The 20,157-nt window shown below is 51.4% G+C and overlaps 1 protein-coding gene across 3 annotated transcripts in view; it reads left to right on the top strand.

The window, feature by feature from the left end:
• Positions 1-20,157, top strand: part of LOC122212473 (carboxyl-terminal PDZ ligand of neuronal nitric oxide synthase protein) — a 284,789-nt gene that overhangs the window by 230,969 nt on the left and 33,663 nt on the right. For all 3 annotated transcript variants that reach the window (XM_042926470.1, XM_042926469.1, XM_042926471.1), the window contains exons 5-6: positions 9,279-9,387; positions 18,332-18,473. In XM_042926470.1, the coding sequence (XP_042782404.1) occupies positions 9,279-9,387; positions 18,332-18,473 (251 nt within the window). The remainder of the gene's footprint in view (positions 1-9,278; positions 9,388-18,331; positions 18,474-20,157) is intronic.

The raw sequence follows: 20,157 nt of genomic DNA, 5'->3' as shown, positions 1-20,157 counted from the left end.
ATTACAGCCCTGGGAAATGAACACAGATACCTTCTGGCCAGCTCTGCGTGACCTTGAGGAAGTTGAGGAACCCCTCTGTTCCCTCTTCTCTGAAATGGAGACTTTGCACGTAAAGTGATTAGAGCACAGCCTGGCACAGGAGGGACGCACCGCAGACTAGCAAGTGCTCTGATCAATTTAGTGAAGTCTTTTGAGCACCTACTAAGTGCCAGGCACTGTGCGTATATCCTTCCATTTGATTCGCACGACAGTCCTGGGAGCCTCTTCTCATGCCAGTTTGCAGTTGAGGAGACTATGCCTCCGAGTCGTAAGTGGCTCTGAGTAGCAGAAGGGCCTGCGGCCTCCACTGAGGCTTTGTGGCTCTGTTGTTCCAGGAAATCACGGGGGTCTCAAGGTGCACAGGCGAGTGGGGAAGGAAGGGTGTGAACTTCCGATCGACTGTAATTGATGTTCGCATTGGGAAGACCCGTGTGTGACTCATCTCTTAACACACAACTCGAAGAAGAGAAGTGTTCACGGTTTTGAAAGCAAGGAGATCAGTTGTTTGTGGGGAAGGAGAGGAAGACACAGCTTTATAGGGGAGGCCCCCCTGCTTTCTGCTCTGCTCTCTGGCTCTGGAAGGGGAGCTGCATCTCTGAGCAGACGTCTTCGGGAAGCCTGAGGATCCTCAGAAGTGTGGGAAGGTTGAGCTGACCCCAGAAGACATGAACACACCGCGTGGGTAAACCCAGCCAACAAACGCGGGAACAGAGGAGACAGAATTGGCAACCCGTGTGAAGCTTGGCTTTTGCACGCCGACGACAGGTGACGGCTATTTTGGAGAAGTTACCAGCGTCAGAGAGAAGTTCGCCTCGAAGCATATGGAGGGGTTTTGGCTAAGAGACACTGGCCTGGTTTTTTGCCTGCCTGTCAAGCACTGAACTAGAGGAAATGAGCTTGTCGCGGTGCTGGGCATTTAGAAAGTGCTGTGTGATGGTTTGTGGTCGACTCGAGCAAAGCAGGGGAGATTTTCAGGGACGGAAGAAAGAATTTAACAGCTGTGAAATTAACACATCCATTAACTGCTGAGACGGGCCGCAAGGGCGCCTTAACTCGACTTTCCAAAGAGCAATGCGTATGTGCCTGAGTCTCACTGGATTTTAGAACTCAGTGGATTGCTCATTTCTTACCCCAGGTGCACCGTAGATCATACTAATCCCTTAGACATTCGTATACTTTAATTCCTTGAAGAAACCTTAGAAATCCGCTCCGATGTTTGCAAATCTCTGCCTGCGGTTGAGTAGATGGGCTAGATGGCTCTCGAGGTCTCTCCTGGCCCGGGAACCCCCGGCTTCCTCCAGACCGCTCTGTCGGGGCTCAGGTCTGTGAAGACGGCCCAGCACGGCGACACTCAGAGCGTGGACGCTGTGTCCCAGCACCTGGGGCGGCTGTGACGTAGGCAGACCAGTTCCCCGAAGAACTGTGGCACCGTTTTGTGAGCTCATCACCGTCCCTTCGCGCCAGATGGCGGCCCGAGGAAACGTCTGAGGGAGGCAGTCCTCACGTCAAGAACGGCTAACATGAGGGATGAAAAAGACAGAAACTGAAGTAACTTCTAATGAAAGAAAACCAACTGAAGGGATAGAGTCCTGGAAATCCAGCGAGAGGAAAAGGTAATCAGACCAAAGCGGTAAGAAGAGAGAAATGATCACCATGAACATCAGTTTTATCTAGATTACATTAGAAATGAGAGGCCTGGGCGGGGGCACCCGGGTGGCTCCATGGATTGAGCGTCTGACTTGGGCTCAGGGCATGATCTCACGGTTCATCCTCGTCACTTGGTAGCTTTTTAGTCAAGTTCATTTCCCTTTGTCCTTTTGGGGTGTCTCTGGGGTTAGGAATGCCCAGACTTTGGGGACCTCAAGAGAAAAACCTATGCTGCTTTCCAGCTGGAGATCCCCTCCCCCATACACACACCCCAAGAGATGATGATATTGGGGGAACGGTGACGATTTCTCTTTGCTCTCCCATTTGCACCTTCACGGTCTAAAAGTATTTGTACAGCACCTTATGGTTGCAGAAGATCTGCCCGTGCCCTGTCTCACCCACTCTCAGGATTTGCCCATCCCACAACTTGACAACCACTCGGAAAGATATTTGTGTGGTCTTTTCAAGGCTTAGGAGAGGAGGAAAATATTGTGCCCCGGGCTCCATGCCGGGTCTAGACCCTCTGCCCTGGGGTTCCGTGCTGTTGTTCTGTGGCAGGCCCCAGGCCGGCTAGTGAGACCCACCCGGCAGGCCTCCCCCCCCTGTAAGCAGGAGGAGGTGTGGGGGCCCTTGGGGAGGAGGGGGGCTCCGCATCTGTGGGTCTCAGATGAGGGGGAGCATCGACATAGACTCAGGAAGCCCTACTCTTGACTTTTCGCATTCCCTGTAGCTAGTAGGTTCCAAAGTCAGCAGGCGCAGTCCCCACGGAGATGAGGGCAGCGGGCACAGCATTAGCACCTGGGGGCGCGGCCACGTCATTTCTTAGAGGCCGTGATATTCAGAGAGAAGGTGGCGACAGTAAGCCAGAGACTGAGTGGCAGTAAGGGACGAGCACTTGAAGACGGAAGGGCGACATAAGTGATTCCAGTTGGTCCCAAAAAGGCAAGGCCATGAAGGAAAATCATGTGGCTACCCAGATTTTTATATAGCATTCCTTAAAAAGTACACAGTGTCGTAGGCAGGGAGCGGCCATTGCTGAGAGCGCTGAACGTCTGGGTGCGGCGAGCCCTTGGGAAAGGCTGAGGATGAGAGAAAAGGCTCAGGGGACAGTGGCACACGATGAGGGGAGGCTCCCAAGCCTCTGTGTACATCCCCACCTTTCCTCTTCCCGTCTTCAAACACAATTACGATGAAGAGGTCTCCACACATTGAAACACCAGAGGGGAAACCTTACAGGTCACTTGGTCCCATCCTAACACACGGAGGGGAGGAACGAGTGGGGACGGGGCAGGGGTCAGAGAACAGTGAAAGGGGAAATACCCGTATATTAAAGTCATGGCTGCAGTGAAAATATCAGAGGTAAACGTTTGTTTGTTTGTTTTTAAAGAGGCTCCTCACTCTACATGAAGCCCAACGTGGGGCTTGAACTCATGACTCTGAGATCAAGACCTGAACTGAGATCAAGAGTCTGATGCTTAACGGACTGAGTCACCCAGGCATCCCCCCACCCCCATTCCATTTTTCTAACTCTCTCTTTTTTTTCTTTCCTTCAGTGGAGAACTATCTGATCTTCAAACTAGGAACACTAGAACTTAAAAAAAATAGAACGTTTAAAAACCATGAAGAAAAAGGTGTCCCTCCTGGGGCGCCTGGGTGGCTCAGTTGGTTAAGCGTCCTCCTTCGGCTCAGGTCATGATATCAGGCTCTGTGCTGACAGCTCAGAGCCTGGAGCCTGCTTCGGATTCTGGGTCTCCCCCTCTCTCTCTGCCCCTCCCCTGCTCATGCTCTGACTCTCTCTGTCTTTCAATAATGAACAAACATTAAAAAAAAAATTAAAAAGAAAAAAAAAGGCATCCCTCCTTTAAGTGTGTCTGCGCCTCGGGGTCCTAATGAATGAGACTGTGCAATCGTGGGTCATAGATGTGAGAAGATGACCAGGGTAAGAACATCCCACTTTGTAGAAAGGGGACAAGTGTGGGTCCAGGGACTACACACTAGTGAACTTGTAGAAGAGATCACAAAGCAGAAGCAGCAGCGAGAGGCTGTAACCAAATAAAAAGCCACCCTCGGAGACGCTTTGCTAGAAATTCCATTCTGGGGCGTGGAAAATAGTTCTCCAAGTGCTAGTGCTCGGTGATGTTCACATCCCTTCAGGAACGTGACTCAGCTCTGTGAACTGCTTGGGAAGCGGTCCCGGAAGGCCGGGGTGTGTACAGAGGTGCACAGGGAAGAGGGAGGTCCTCCTTACCGGGCAAGCACGTGTGTCGGGCGTTGTGTTAAATGTGGGGACGTGTTTTTCTCACCCCTCATCCCGTGAAGAGATTATTACTCTCCCTGTTCAGGAAGGAAGGGGTTGTGTCGACTGAGCCCTTTGCCGGAGGTGAACAGCTGGGAGGTTGGAAACGCTAAGGCTTGAACCCAGATCTTTCTGCCCCCGCGGCCCCCAGGGCAGGCCTGCCTGAGCAGTGAGGGATGAAAATGGGCCCTTTCAAGCACTGTTGAGAGAAGAGGTAGCTCCCGGGTGTTCAAAAGGTTGCCCTTTGGAGGAAAGACGGGCCTGGTCTCTAAGGCCCCACGGTGGGGAGCCAGGGCGGTGGTGTGGAAGTGACGGGAGCCGGTCGCCGGTCCTGTTTGCTAACCGCTTGCTGTAGGCTCCTCTCGCTGCAGGCATTTGCTCTGTAAACCCCGGGGGTGAGGTGCAGCCCTGCGATCAAACTTGCTTCGCTGGCGAAGAACCACGGGGAGATCATGACCGGATATCACCCACTAGCGAGTGGCAGAGCCTGGGCCTAAAATCGGGTCTGTCCCACACCAGGGCCAGCATTTTCAACCAGTTCCCTCCGCTCTATTCCTGGTAGTAGATTTCTTTCTCTCTCGCTCGCTCTTTTTTTAAATTTTATTTTAGAGCACGCAAGCGGGGGAGAGGGACAGAGGGGGAGAAAGAATCTTTATTTATTTATTTTTTAACATTCATTTTTGAGAGAGAGAGTGAGAGAGACAGAGTGCAAGCGGGGGAGGGGCAGAGAGAGAGGGAGCTGTCAGCACAGAGCCAGATGCGGGGCTCGAACTCATGAACTGCAAGATCATGACCTGAGCCAAAGTCGGACACTTAAGTGACTGAGCCCCCCGGGTGCCCCGAGAGAGAATCTTAAGTGAACTGCACACTCAGCACAGAGCCCAGTGCAGGATTCGATCATGATCTGAGCCAATATCGACAGTCAGACGCTCAGCCACTCAGGCATCCTGTTGGTAGATTTCCAACCTGTGTGAAAATTCCCAAGTGATGAGAAGCTCCCAAAAAGAGACTATTCTGTCAGGGAGCGAATTGCCCATTGCCGACAAATCCTGAGTGGCAGGACCCTGGGTTGGAACCAGGCCTGACGACCACACAGGTGTCTTTCTATGTTTGATTTTTTTTTCTCCTGTGCTCTTAAGAGGGAACAAGTTTACTTTAGATTCATAGTCAAAGAGAGGGGGGTTATTGATGGTGGGTCTGGCGGTTCTTTATCACTCCATCCACCTGAGCTCCCGGATAAGCTCCAAATCCAGTTTGTCCATAGTGCTTTTTATGTTTCAGTCATTTATCATAAGTTTATGGGTATAACAATCTGTAGAAAAGTTTATCGCTGTGGCTTGATAGCATAACAGTTCCAGTAGGAGGTGAAAATTCTGATTCTGTGCGTATTTGAAAATAAACAGAAATTCGAAGGGGGAAGGAACAAAACCTCACAAAACCTTAGCGCTCGTTATTACAGTATGCAGACTACTCTGATATCCTGCCCTTGGCGATTACACTGAAAGTTGAGAAAATTGACGTACTTTTTTCGGAAGTACTTTTTTTGGAGGTACGTTTTGGAAGCAGGATCAAAACTGCCCCAGACTTCTCCCCCGCCCCCAACACACGCCAAGGTGGAGAGAAATAAGGGTTCATGGAATATGTTTCTAGATCCGGAATTTTGGACCTGTGGCGTTACGTGGCGAATGAGGTCGCACGTGCCCCTCGATTGTGTCGGCAGATGCTTTTCTGAGCTCTAACTAGCTGACGTTTTGGTTCGCCAGAGGTGGTTCTGTTTGCAATGGTACGTTAAGTTTCTGCACTCAGACGTCACAGAACCCTCTCCAGAGAGCTCCAGTCCGCAGAGACTGCCTCCCCACACAGGCTGTCCTCACGGTTTCTGGAAAGGGGCTTTGTCCGTCAAGGGAAAGGTAACCTGTGTTTCCCGCCGTTCCTGGCCGCCGTCCCCGTCTGTGTCCTGTTGGCATGCCTCTCCACACTCATATCGCCTTCTCAGCTGTAGATCTACTTCTCTGTCCTTAGGGCATTCCGTAATAATTAAAAACTCAGAAGTGGAAGGAGTTTTATGTAGGACACAGCTGAACCGACCGACTTTCCGTCCAGCGGACGGGGAGCGAATAACCAGACAGACTACGTCGTGGGTGCTCGTTAGTGACAGCATGGATGCCTCTCTCCGTCCTCAGCTGGCATTAGGAACTTTCTATGTGCCAGTTGCCATGCTGGCACGGGGGCCACCAGGATGTAGTCCTTTTTCCTTTAAGGAGCTCGAGCCTAAATAGCATCATGTAACAGATGTGCTGTGGTAACGGTGAGCCCAAGAGGGTTCAGCAGCCCAATGATATTTGGGGGGCGGGGTGGGCAGGAAGGTGTCTCTGAACCAAGTCTTGAAGGATGCCAAGGGTGTCACCGCAGTGGCAACGGCAGGTGGGTGTACATGACTAGTTCCGGAGGGCTATGTAGGTCAGGGCTCTGGAGAGAGAGAAGAGCAGGAAGGTGGATACTGCATGCTGAGGGGATCGGACTTTATTCTGAAGGAAGTCGGAAGCCTTTGAGTGGTTTTTAGAGGGAAATAATGAGATGTGTTTCCGATTATCCCAGTTTGCTAGCTGTGTAGAGAATGGTTTGGCCATAGGTGAGCTAGGAAGCAGAGACAGACAGTAGATGGGTTGCAAAAATCCAGGTGAGGGGCGCCTGGCTGGCTCAGTCGGTAGAGCGTCCGACTTCGGCTCAGGCCATGATCTCAAAACTTGTGAGTTTGAGCCCCGCGTCGGGCTCTGTGATGACAGCCTGGAGCCTGCTTCAGATTCCGTGTCTCCCTCTCTCTCTGCCCCTAACCCACTCGCATTCTGTCTCTGTCTCTCTCAAAAATAAAAATAAACATTAAAAAAAATTTTAAAAAACCCAGGTGAGAAAGAAGGATCTGCGAACTAAGGCAGTACCGTAGAGACGAAGGAAATACGTTCCTAAGCCGTATCGAGGAGACGGGCTACAAAGAACTTGGTCATGAGCAACAGATAACGGAGAACAAGGAAGGGGGTCAAGGGTGTGGTGCAGGCTTCTGGCTTGAGTGGATCCAGTGTTCCTCATCAAGATGGTTCCTGGGAGAAGGAAAGTATCGATGCTGGGAGAATTGCGAGGATGATGATTAATTCGGTGGGGGGCACGATAAATTTGAGGAGCTTTGAGATGTTCAAGAGAGAGGTCTATGGGGACACCCGGTTGGCTCAGTTGGTTAAGCGTCTGACTCTTGGTCTTGGCTCAGGTCACGATCTCACGGTTTGTGGGATTGTGCCCCACGTCGGGCTCTGTACTGACAGTGAGGCAGGCGCCTGCTTGGGATTCTCTCTCTCTGCCTCTCTCCAGCTTGTGTGTACTCTCTCTCTCTCTCAAGTGACTAAAACTTTAAACAATAAGAAAAAGAGGGGATTTCTAGGATTGCCAGGGGTGGGCCTGGGTTTCAGGCGGGAGGTGCTGAGTTACAGTAGTCGGTTGACCACTCTCTTTCTCGGAAGCCGCGTTAAACATCGGCACGTCTAGTCTGTGCCATTCACGCTGGGTGGACACGCGAGATGTACTGATGGGACTTCTAGCACAGTGAGCAGAGGAGTGGCTCCCCAAGGTGAACTTGGCTCTCTTGCCAGGATTGTTCGTCTCCGTATCCACTTTTTTCTGAGCGCCCCTCCCGGGCTTCTTGGAGTCCTTGGCGAGAACCTCAGTAAAAAGGCCATCGAGAGACCGTATCAGTAAGAAGTACAAAGGCACTTTGCCCATTATTTCATCTTCCAGGTAAGCCCATGAGGTATGAAGAACGAGTAGGCCCGTTTTACAGGTAACAGCCTCTGAGGGCTACGTGGCTTTTGCCTCGTGAGTGGTGAAGTTGAGGGTACGACTCTAAATCCCGTTCTCTTTCTGCCAAGTACTCAGCCCTGACATACACCAGAACGGATCGACTTGTTAAATACTTGGATGAGAGTTGTTACTGAGGAAGAGGTGTTTTATGGAAATGAAGCGGCCCTGGAAGTGTTTGTTTGGAGCGATCCTCTCCTTGGATTTCCCAAGACTAGTGCCACTGATGTACCCCGTCTGCTTCCCTCCCCTGCCCCATGCCAGCAGCGCTGGGACCTGGCGGGCCGGGTGGCACCCTGTCTAGGCCCGCTGTGGCCTCAGCCATCACGGCCTTGCCTATGACTTTCCCCAGCTTCCCCTCTGCCTCCCCTCTGGCGCCCGGCACCCAGAGAGATCCTTCTGTTCAGAGCGTCGGGGACTCAGTCCTCCGCTCAGAAGCCTCCAGTGGTTTCTCGCCTCACCTGGAAAGCAAGCTCCACCCTTCAGGGCACCCCCCCCCCCCCCCCCCCCGCCCAACACCCTGCCATGTTCTGGCCTCTGGCTGCTTGGATGACCCTGTCAGCACATCCCTCCACTTGAGCCACACTGACCTCTGGCCATTCCCTGAACACTTCTAGCACCTTCTGAATGCCACCGGGCTTTCGGATTTGCCGTTCCCACTTCCTGCACCGCATTTGCCCTGGTGGTTCCCTTACACCCAGGCCTCTGGCTCTCCGTGACGCCTTCGTGCTGGCCCTGCGGCCTCCCTGGCTAAAACAGCAGCCCCCGCCGCGCTCTGTCCCTTACTCTGCCCGTTTTTCCTCAGAGCACTCGGTTTCTGTTTCATTGTGGAGATCTGTACACGAGGTCTGAGAGTTTAGGGCGTCCTGCCGCCTTTATGTATCTGGGCTGGGATAGCGCCCGGCCCACAGTGTGCATGCTGGTTGGGGGGCAGGAACAGCGGAGTGAACACACGGAGGCCGTGGGGGTGAGGTCACTACCCAGAGAGGACGGGAGGTGAGGTCACTACCACTGAGGGACTTAACGGTAACGAGACTGAGCGTCTTCGTCTGGGCAGGCGTGGCCGACATTGCCGGCTCCCAAGTCTCCTCGTTGGGAGACAACTGGGAACAGGTATCCGGAAACTTGCCCCCGTTTCCGTGGGTGAGATGCAGGTTGATTGCTCTGATGAGGACGGCAACAACAATTTTTGTCCCTCTAGCACACACGTTACCAGCACAGATTTGCGGCCCGGTGACAGCGTGGGGTCCGTCCCCTCCCCATGCCCGCTCCTCTAGATGTGGAGGTCCCCCAGCGTCGTGTCACTGTTTCACCAGTGTCCTGGTGAAAGTGCCGCCTGCATCGTGGCTCTCGTAGGAAGAAGCGAGCGTGTCCTTGAACACAGGTCCCCTGGTTGGGGGTTTGACCCTAATGCCACCTGCAGTGCGTTTTTCTGTTGCTCTCTCTGTAGGATCTTCTACGTCTCTCATGATTCCCAAGACCTGAAGATCTTCAGCTATATCGCCCGAGATGGTGCCAGCAATATCTTCAGGTGTAACGTCTTTAAATCCAAGAAGAAGGTAAATGAGCAGTCATCGGTCATTGTTTTCGTTTTCCTCTGACGGAACCAGAGGAGCCCCCCCACCATTGGCCACTGTTGAGAGGCAAGAACTGACGTGGCTGTTTGCATGCGCCGCACGGGGGAGCCATCCAAGCAGTCCGTCAGTGCTCCTGCGTGACGAGATTCTCCTTCCGTTTTATCTGAGTTTTGTCCTCTGACATGGAGACAGCCGGGAAGAGCTCGACCATTGGATGAGGGCTCTGGATCGGGACAGGTAGATAGCACCAGGAGTGATGCTCCCCTCGGTGTGCGGCGGGAAAGAGGCATGGCCGTTTATTTACGTGACTTTTCACCATAATTCTGTGTATCGGTCGGGGGCCTATAAATCACGACATGCGGAATCTAGTTTAGACTTTCTGTGCGAAGCTGGTTGTCCTGGGCAATTATTTTGGTGTGGTAACCTTGATGCTTGAGTAAATGCAGCTTTGGCCATTCGGGAGATGCTTTTCCTGTCATTTCTCCAGGAATTTAACACACAAAACTGGTGTTGGAAACCCGGGGTTTAGTCCCCGCTCTGCTGGAAGCCCGAGAGATGTTATGTGGGTCTCGGCTTCCTTGTCTATAAAGTGAGGAGAGACAAAATCAGAGTTTCCTAAAATGTCTCCTGTAAAATACTTACCGTCCAAAACGTTTCGTGTTAAAAATATCCTCTTTGAATTTGTTGGGAGGCCCTAAAGTTCGAGAGAAGCCCTTGAACTCTGTTTAACCCAGCGTTTCTCAAACTGATTCAGCCATGGAATCATTTTTCTTCCATGTGATCCGTCTAATATCCTGGGAACTATTTTTTCTGCAGGGTCAAGATTTGCTAACATGTGTCCCATCCCCTCTCCTGGCTCGACCTCGAAAATTCTACTTTGCTGATTTTGCCTCTTCCTCTAAGGATTGGCGGTGCCCTTGGCCTCCTGTTCCCGGGCTTTTTCATGCAAATCATGGAATTTGGATGGAAAGAGCTAGAACTGGAAAGGTGGAAAGAAAACGCGCAAGCTGCCAGGCTTCCCTTCTAGAAGATGGTCCGGTTGAGCCGAAAGTGTGTAAATGGGCCTAAGGCGAGCTGCCTGTTGAAGAACTGATAGGAAGAAGAGGAGGGTGAGGGAGAGAAAGAAAAGCCGGAAGGGCTGCAGACAGGCATGTAGGGCTTGGGAGGGTGAGCGGCTCTTGTGCAGCTTTGAGGTGCAGGGCGTCTGGGAAATGAATGTGTTCCCGGGACTTATGAATCGGATCGATGGTAATGTTCTTTGACAGGTGCAACTAAAGACTGGAATCCCCATGTAATTCACTTTGAGTGTTCAACTGTGCATCTGACTTCAGCTCTGTCCAGAGACTGGACCGCGTGGACCTTGGAATTTATTAGAGCTACACATGGCACGTGATAATTTTCCAAGCGCTTTAATATCTAAGCTTACCTGATCCTCATAAAACCTATGTGAAGAAGTTAAGACTGGTACTTCGATTTCGCAGATGAGTAAATTGACGCTCAGAGAGGTCAGATGCCTTGCCCGCGGTCCCGGGAATAGGCACCGGCTAGAGGCAGGGAGACGTGCAGACAGCATGAATTTTGAGCCAAAGACCTAGGCAAGGGCTGTCATTATATTTGCTTTGCTGTCAGAGCTAGCATAGCGATGCGAACACAGTGGGGTGGCCCCGTCCTTCTGCCAAAACCTGAGTCTGAGAGCAGTGCCCACTGGAACTTTGAGCTTGAAGTAAAGCACGGAATTAAGTTCTTATTATCCAGAGACCAGGGAGTGGCCACCCGGCTCCCTATCTCTTCCGCTTTTTCCGTGTCTCCTAGCCCTCGGAGCTCATTCTGAAAATGCCACGTCCCGTTTGCCCGCACCGACTGAGCCTGTAACTCTGGGTAGGGTGGATTCTCAGGCCCTTTGCTGGCCTGCAGCCACGTCACTGAAAGAATGGTTTCCAGACAGCCTGGCCTGTGAGCCCCACTGCTGCCGAACTATGGGCAGAAGGGCCAGCTTCCCAGCCAGTAAGGAGGAGGGAGTTGTGCAGGAAAGCAAGCAGACTTGAGGAGGGTGGGGACCGTGCCTGCAAGGTTTTGCACATTTATCCCAGGTAGCCTCTGGAGATGGTGATGTGCTGTTTTGTAAAGCACTTCTGGTCTAGGGAGACCATAGTTAGCTTGGGAAAGAGTTTTAATTGGCGAGTCATAGGAATACTTATGAAGTGAGGGGGTAAGACCGTATACCCGGAGGAAATGTGTTGCAGGGATGTTTCTGGATTGTTGGGGGTCGATAGGGAGATCTCTGGACTGGCAGCCAGCAGACCTGGATGCTCTCGTGTCGATCACAGTGTAGAAACCTCAGATGAGCTCCTCGCTCTGTCAGGGCTTTGGGGATTGCCGTTCAGATCACGCCATGGCCCCTGTGTGTGTCCCCATGGCCCGTTCCCCATGACAGGCCCCCGGTGTGCTTGTCGCCGTTCCCTTATAGTTCACCCAGGGGAGCAGATTCACCTCTTCTGTCGTTTGAGAATATGGGTCTGGTGTCTCCGCTTTCCTGGTGGAGGCCCCCGTGCCTCCCCGCCGGCACGGCCACAGTTCTGTATCTGTGGCTCTTCACACGGGTCGCTCACGCATACAGCCAGCGTGGTTCTCCTCTTGGGCTTTCCTCGCGAGCTAGGTAGCAAAAGATTGCAGGAGGGTAACATACCACCAGCTACTAGTCATCTAGGTCTCGGGTTACCCAGGTTCTAGCTTTCTACGAAGTCAAGCCTTATGGGAAGTCATCTAGTTTGGTTACCTGCTATGTGCCTGTGACTCTTTTTTTATTTTTTATTTTTTTAATTTTTTTTAATGTTTATTCATTTCTGAGAGAGAGAGAGAGAGAGAGAGAGAGCGTGCGCATGGGGAGGGGAAGAGAGAGAGAGAGAAAGACACAGAATCCGAAGCAGGCCCCAGTTTCTGAGCTGTCAGCACACAGCCCAATGTGGGGCTTGAACATGTGAACCACGAGATCACGACCTGAGTCGAAGTTGGATGCTCCACCGACTGAGCTGCCCAGGGGCCCCTGTGCCTGTGACCCTTTGTGTGAGTTCTCTTCTTTCATTCCTATGGCAGGTAGGTAAAGATAGGTACTTTTTCTGGGAAAACAGAAGCTTAAGGGACATAAGTCACAGTAAGTAGAACTGAACCCAGAGAGTCTGATCCTGGAGCCCACTTCCTATTTTCCATCAGGAAGTCACGTGATAGGGAGTAGCCTTGTTCCCCAGGACCTATTTGTGATGAGAACCTACAGCACTTGTCACTTGGGTACAAAGAGCCTTCGCTCTGAATGACCCGAGTCACTCCGACCTAGATTTTCCCTTCTTCCCTCACTGTCTTTGGTCAGTATTGACTCCATTTGCATAATTGAGGAAGGAAAGGGTCCGGGGAAGTAGGTTGCCATGGGTCCCACAGCTCAACAGTGCCACTGAGACTAGAACTGGGCTTCCTGCCTCCCAGCCCAGAGCTTTGGCCGCTGAACTCTGTTACATGAAACTCACAAAAGGAACATGAGCCTTTGGACCTGAGCTTCTCCAGCCATCAAGCGAGCTGAAAGGCATCTCAGGAATGCAGGTTGTCATGTGTGAAGCGATATGATCTTCAGGAACAAGTTCTGTGTGACTGGGAAGGATTGCCAGGATTGTTAGAATGTGTCTGTGGATGGGGTGACCATCCCAGCATCATTCAGCCTACTGTTAGAAAGGAAGGCTGAGAGAGGGTCTTTTCCTCACCCAGAGCATCCAGGGGAGACGTTTCCCAAAACTATGGCATTCTGTGTACCACCCCCCCGCCCCGCCCATCCGCCCAACTTGGGGGGTATAATGATAGTATTCATTTGCAAGACCTCTTGCCTCTTGAGTGGTCTCTTGACCTCTCCTGTGGAGAGGACATTGCCCTGCCGTCATTTTTTCCCGGCCCCAGGAGAATGAGGCTGTCGGCCCTGATTAAGTGTGACTGGACTTATTAGTGCAAGAGTGTGTGAAGTGTTGGTGATTAACGAGAGCTGCAGGAATCTCCCCGCTGTCTTCACGGGGCAGCTCCTTGAAATCATTTGCCTGGAATCACAGCTCAATTGGTTTGGTTAGGAGAAATTACTTCCTCCCGTAATGCTGTCCCCGTCAGATCAGGGGCCACAGCTGAGAAGTTTCACCGTCCTTAAATGCTTGAAATGGATTTTGAATGATGATGACGGTCCCATGTGAAAGAATAAGTCGCTTGCCTGGCCAGGTTTAGGATATGAAGGAGAGACAGGTCCTAACCTTAGAGAAAGAGCCTAGCTTTGTATCTTAAGGGTTGGGGTCAGATGGGGTTGGGAAGTCAAAATGTAGAAATCACAGATCTCAGCACTCGTCTGGTCCAAACCTCTCTGTTGATGGATGAGGAAATCGGGGCCTGGAAAGGTGAATTTACTTGCTCGTGGTCACCCAGGTGGTTATTGGCAGTACTAAAGTTATAACCCGGCCTTCTTTTCTCCGTGGTACTGTGGTTCATGGAAGAAGTTCATAGCAGAGTACAAGGAAGAAGCCAGCGGTCTACTGGAAATTTTAAGATCCCCTATCTCCTGTCAATGTTGAAAGTCCTACCCACTTTGAAGCTAAACTTTCCCCATAGCGAGCAATATTCTCGTGTCCAAGGCATTGCCTCAATCAAACTCGAGGATCAAGGCTATTACATAACGTGTTGGACGGTAACCTAACCCATCTCAGGGCCTTAGTAACCTTTGGATCTGTCTCTGTATAGGAGTCCAAATATATTTCCTTGCTTCAGCATTGCGAATTCCATGCATTGCAGTCATTTGATAAGATAGAAGCTTAAATCTTTTACTGCGGTTCAAACACACACACACACAAAAGCACATTAAAGAAACATGACCTTCGGTTCTGTTTTTTTGTTGAGACTCTGTGGTGGTTCAGGTCAAGGGAAGGGCGCTGTACGCTATTGCTGTGGTAGATGAGAAGAATTAGAAACCCAGGAGCTGTCCTGGAGCTGACTTATTGGGCTTCAGTCCCCTGGAATTCAGAAGCACGTGGCAGACAGAGCTCCCGTTGGGGCTGAGGGACAGTAGATGAGAAGACAGAGCGGGTAGATGAATAAGGAGCCTTCCTTGTAGGAAGCGTGCCCCACTTCTCTTTCTCTTCTTACTGTCGCCACTGCCACCCCCCGTCTTCACCTTGTATTCTCTCCTCACTTTCCTTACTTATCTGAAGACGCCTCTCTCCGTCTCCTGGAATCGTGAAATACAGCTTTTTCCAGGACAATGGAATTCGGAACGGCGCCCGCGGTGATTTATGAAGTCAGCTGCAGAATGAGACAAATACTTCCCATTCTTCCCACGTGCGTTACGCTCGGAAGATTCCCAAGGTTCACGGGGCCAGCCCACGACAAGGTCGCTTAAAATGAGAACAGCAGATAAAACCATGACTGACTGGACTTTTCCCCTGGATCAGTGAAGTACGGGGATCACCTTTTGATTTCTGTCTTCCTGAAGCTACCAGGGCGGGCCTCCCACTCTGGCTGGGAGCATGGTGTTAATTCACGATCGCTGCTGCCACATAGCAGGTACCAACACCCGCCCGGCGTGTACTTAGCACCCACAGCAGGCACGCTCTAGGACGGCCGTTGGTTACATCTTGACATCTGTGCTGCATTGAGGGACGGCCTGGGGGGTGGGCAGGAAGGCGGCTTTGTCGGCATGAATAAGTAGGTGGTTGAAAGAAGCATTTCCGTGCGTCGTGAGGGTAAGCGGTATAAAGTTCTCAGACTGCTCCCTCTCCAGGCCCGTTGTACAAAATTGCCTGTAATCGGCACTCCCCTGAGCTGCCACGCTCCCCGTCTGCGGCTGAGAGCCAGTCTGAGGTTAGAAAACATCAAAGCCACCAACCATATCCAGCCTAACCTTGACGACTCAAAGCCAACAAATGCTTCGGGGCTGCTGATGGAAAATGGCTTCTGGACAGGAAGATTTGATCCCTGTGCCCAAGTACTTTTAGGGGCTCTTGTGGAACTAAACTGGGCTTGTACTGAAATAATCCAGTAGGTGATGTTTTTAAAAATCTGGTAACTTCCAGAGGATGGCCAGATCCCGGAGCTGGACAAGGCTGTGTTCCCGACATGCCACCTGTTGGTTGTGCTTTGTACCTGGCTGCCTTCACATCTTTGAAACTCTGCTTTGATTTCCGAAGGCCTGTGTGTGGTCACGAGACATGAGCAGCTCCTCCTGATCCATGGGGACCTATGAAAAGGGGTCTTTTGAAAGCTGCCTTCAGAGAGAGTTCTCCCTTGCGGGCTTAGACGTGGCTTATTAACTATTAAGTCTTAGCACGTGTGGATCGTGCACTCCAAGGTGGCGGGCAGAAGGGGTTTTCTTGCTCAGAAGGCCAGAAGCCCAGTCCCCGAGTGGGGCAGGCCCAGCAGGCGGGAGCCAGCATGGCTGTGCAGAGAGCGGACGGCCCCAGTGAGGGGAGGGACGGCCCCACCAGGTGCAGGCTCAGGTAATTTCCCCCAACAAGGTCCTAACATAGGAATCTACTCGAAGTAGACTTTTCACTGGTGAAGGGAGGCAAGCCTAAAAGGTCAGGGGGCCCCTGAACTCACAAAGCCACTTCTGAGAATTTGAGGCCATCCAGCCTCCTCCCACTGCTACAGTGGGGAGTGGGGAGGCCAGTTCTCTCCTGCCGTAAAGCAGGTAGCAGCGTAGCTTGATTCCACGTTCAAGTTCAGAGCGCTCTCCATGGAACATGCTACCACGGTATCCTTTTAGCGTGAATGAAAATACAACCTACATCAGAGCGAAGTAAAGCGAACACCGAAAGGAAACCATTTAGTGGTGAATGTACACATCTAGGCTTGGAATCCAGCAATTTCCTCGTGGTGGAAACCATCATGGTGGCTCCCACCAGAGACAGTTTGGCCCATGGGTTCTCCTCTGTCACGAGTTGGGTGGGGGAGGGCGTGGGTTCGCCTCTTTGATGCTTACGTCCGTACGTAAGATCTTGGCAGTCCCCTTAATATCTGTATGTTTCTGTTGTCGATAAAAACAAGCCCAGCCTTTCCTATTTATTTTCTGTCCTCGTTGCCTTTCGGCTCAAAAACCTGTGTTCGAGAGCTTAGCGTATGCCAAGCCCTGGGGGAGGTGTTCGTCATACGCTTACCCCTCTGCGTGGTGGAGGAGAGGCCGTGGACATCGCTGACTCAACGCTGACAACTCCCGTTGTCGCTTCTCGATGGTCGGTTGAAACTGGTAGGCGTGTTCCACACGTTCGTCCTTGATGAAGGTGACAGAGATGGAAGCCATAGTCTGGGTTCTTCCGATGTCAGTCCTGAGTGTGTGATCCAGCGCCCAGCTTGCGATGTCTGAGAAATGCGGGGCCTCTGAGACGTCATTTCCTACCGCATTTAAGTCTGAGCGCTTCCTTTCCAAGAGAAGATTAGAAATCCTGTCCCCGTCCCTTGTCTTCTCCTGTGGATTTGGGGGCACTTGTTCGAAGACCTTTCAACTTTTAACATCGTCTTTCGTTTTTTTAATGTTTACTTATTTTTGAGAGAGGGAGAGTGCGACTGGGGGAGGTACAGAGAGAGGGGGACAGAGGACCCGAAGGGGGGTCGGCGCCGACGGCAGTGAGCCCGGTGTGGGGCTCCGACTCACGAACCGTGAGAGCGAGACCTGAACCGAAGTCAGATGCTCAACCGAGCCACCCAGGCGCCCCTCAACTTTTAACGTCATCTGAAAAGCTAGTTAAGGAAAGTGTCTGTGGCTTACAGGGATGGTGGAGTTTGTAACCCGCCCTTCCTAGGAGAACCTGAGCTTTTATAGCAACAGGCACTTAGTGAATGTGGGACTCACTAGGTGGACACAGCTGTCCTGGAGTCAGACCATCCAAAATGCGATTAATCTCGGATGCAGGCATAGGGTGACCGCCACAGTTAGATAAACTGTCTGCGGTGGGATGTTTGGGGAGCACTGGGGGCAAGGAGCAGTGAGCTGAGCTCACCCAGCCTGTGCGTTTAAACTCCACCTAGCTTATACCGGACTCGGTCTCGGGAAGAAAATGAAAGCTGACCGATTCTGCAGTCGGTCAGCTATCCTCTTTGGAGGCCAGACCCTGAGAATATTGCCTGTGGTTCATCCTCAAAGCCTGCGTGGGTCGCTTAGGACCGTAGGGGAACAGGCTTCCTTGCCCTGTGTCCTCCTCTCCAAGTTAAGCAGTGGAATACCGAGAGCTAGGGTCAAGTTCTGTTCTTGGGCTAATAAAAGATATGGTTAAATAGCTCCTCGGCACCCCCACCCCTGCCCCAAGAAAGGAAGGGAGGGAGGGGAGAAGGAAGGAGGGAAGGAAAGAAAGAGGAGTGGCCAAAAACAGACCCAAGTGAGCTATGGCTTTACGGCAAGACTGGGAAGGCTCACCTGGGTTAGGCTTGCGGCCGCTGGCATCCCAGGGGCACTTGGACTCCGGGTTCGCGGCTCTGCTGCTTAGACGGCGGCTTCCCAGTCCCTGGTCTGCAGGAGCAGCAGGGAGACCTGGAGAAACCGAGTGTCTCTTCATGTGGCGAACCCACCAAACGTTCAGTTGTGGTTGGCGAAGGATGCTGGAGCGTCTGGACCACTTTTGTTAAACGTGGAAGGGGGATTGGGCTCAGTACTGTCTGTCCTTCCAGTTGACTGATTGTTCTAGAACTGGTGAGTTTCTACTTCCCGGGCCATTTCAGGAAGGAAACCATCTCCACACCCTTCTTGGTGAGCATGGGCGCGTCAGAGCAACCTTAGGTTTTCCCGTCTCTTCCTTTGCTGACTTCATGGGTTTCTGTCCGCGTGGCCCCCGGCGCATCCCCTCCCGTCCCTGGCCCTTCTTGTGTCCTTTGCAGAGGGTCCCCACGCCCTTCACCTGCTCTTCTCCTTTCTCCTTCCCAGAGCCAAGCCATGCGCATCGTGCGGACGGTCGGGCAAGCCTTCGAGGTCTGCCACAAGCTAAGCCTGCAGCACACGCACCAGAACGCAGACGGCCAGGAGGACGGTGAGGGCGAGAGGGACAGCAGCAGTTCGGGGGAGCCAGGTAGGCGCCTGGGCGGGTCGCTGCAGTGGGAGGGGGTGGCCACCAGCATGGGACAGTGCATTCCTTCACCAAGCCCCAGACCGTCGACCCACTTAAAAAACACATTTATTTTTTTTCTCTTTCTCTCTGGAGTCTACATTTTCTTTAAGGAACGTGTGTGGCTTTTATAATAGACAATTAAAGATGTTTATCGAACACGGAAGCATTCAAGCTGCTTTATGCTACCAAATCCAACCCCAAAGAAAATTTCAGTACAAAAGCACCTTCACAAAGCAAATTAGAAAGAAGATAAAGTTATAATTACCTTCATGGCTTTTAGAAAATTGTTTTTAATGTTTATTGATTTTTGGGAGAGACAGAGTGTGAGCGGGGGAAGGGCAGAGAGAGGGAGACGCAGAATCGGAAGCAGGCTCCAGGCTCCCAGCTGTCAGCACAGAGCCCGACGCGGGGCTCGAACCCACGAACTGTGAGATCACGACCTGAGCCCAAGTCAGACGCTTAATTGACTGAGCCACTCAGGCGCCCCACTTCCTTCCTGTTTCTAAATTCTGTAGTTCTGTAGACGTTCCATGTGGACATTATTCCAATATCTCTCATTTTGAAGTGTCACCGAGAGTCAGGAAGAAGGCAGAGTTGTCTTCTGTCATGTTGATCATCTCACAGTACGTGTGGGGAAAGTATGAGCATCAGGCAAGAGCAGACGGAAAGTCAGTATTGTTTATATGAACTTCTAATGTGGAAAACACAAGAAAAGAAACTAATCACTGTTAGAAACAGGAGAATTCCTTTAAGGAGGTGAGGTCTGGTAGTACGACCAGTAACTCAGGGTTGTGTTTTCCAGCAACGACCACTTGGAAGTCTTAGCAGAAGAAAAAAGTCATTAGCATAACAATTTAAAAAGAGAAAATTCCTGCGAATGATTGTAATAAAATGTCTACATTTTACGTGAAGAAAGTTGTAAACAAGTGGGAGGTTCTTGGATGGGAAACCTGAACCATCCTTTTTATTAAAAAAAAAAAAAAAAAGCCAATTCTCCTGTGAATCTCTCAATTTAACAGCACAGTGCAGATTTCCGATGGCAAAAGGGGCACATTGGAAAGCTGTCGTCTTCAGAACTTGCAGGATACAGACAAGGCAGGGTTCAGAGGAGCATCCAAAGGTTCAGCTATTTATTTTTGTAGACAGATAACCAATCATGAAAATCAAGTTAGCTAAGCACCCAGTTCGGGACGCTGCAAAGTGCTTGAGAGCAGACCCTTGAATTTCATTCCGGCTGCACCTGTCCCTGGCTGTGTGATTTGGGGGCAACTTCATAACCTCTCCGGGCCTTTGTTTCCGCTTTAGAAGGAACTAGAAAGAACGGTAGAGCAATAAGTCGTACAGTTGTTGTGACAATTAGGTGAGCAGATACATGAAAAATGCCTAGTCTGGTGTTTGGCCCGTAGTAAACACCAGATCCATGTTCGCTATTATTATTTTAACGTAAATACGGAAAGATCGGAAAAGCAAGAAGAGAAAAATTTCTGGAAAAGATGAGTAACGACAGGTGAGTGGCTTTGCAGACATGAGAGCATAAAGCTCTAATAGGTAAAACTACTGATGTAGGAGTGCTTCCCTGACGGGGGGTCAGAATGGAAAGTTCAGACATAGACCCAGAAACGCACGCTAACACAGTGCACCGTAG

Source organism: Panthera leo, chromosome F3, assembly GCF_018350215.1.
Source record: "Panthera leo isolate Ple1 chromosome F3, P.leo_Ple1_pat1.1, whole genome shotgun sequence".
Lineage (NCBI taxonomy): Eukaryota > Metazoa > Chordata > Mammalia > Carnivora > Felidae > Panthera > Panthera leo.
The sequence above is the reverse complement of the archived record's forward strand: the minus strand, read 5'-3'. Positions and strand labels throughout refer to the sequence as shown.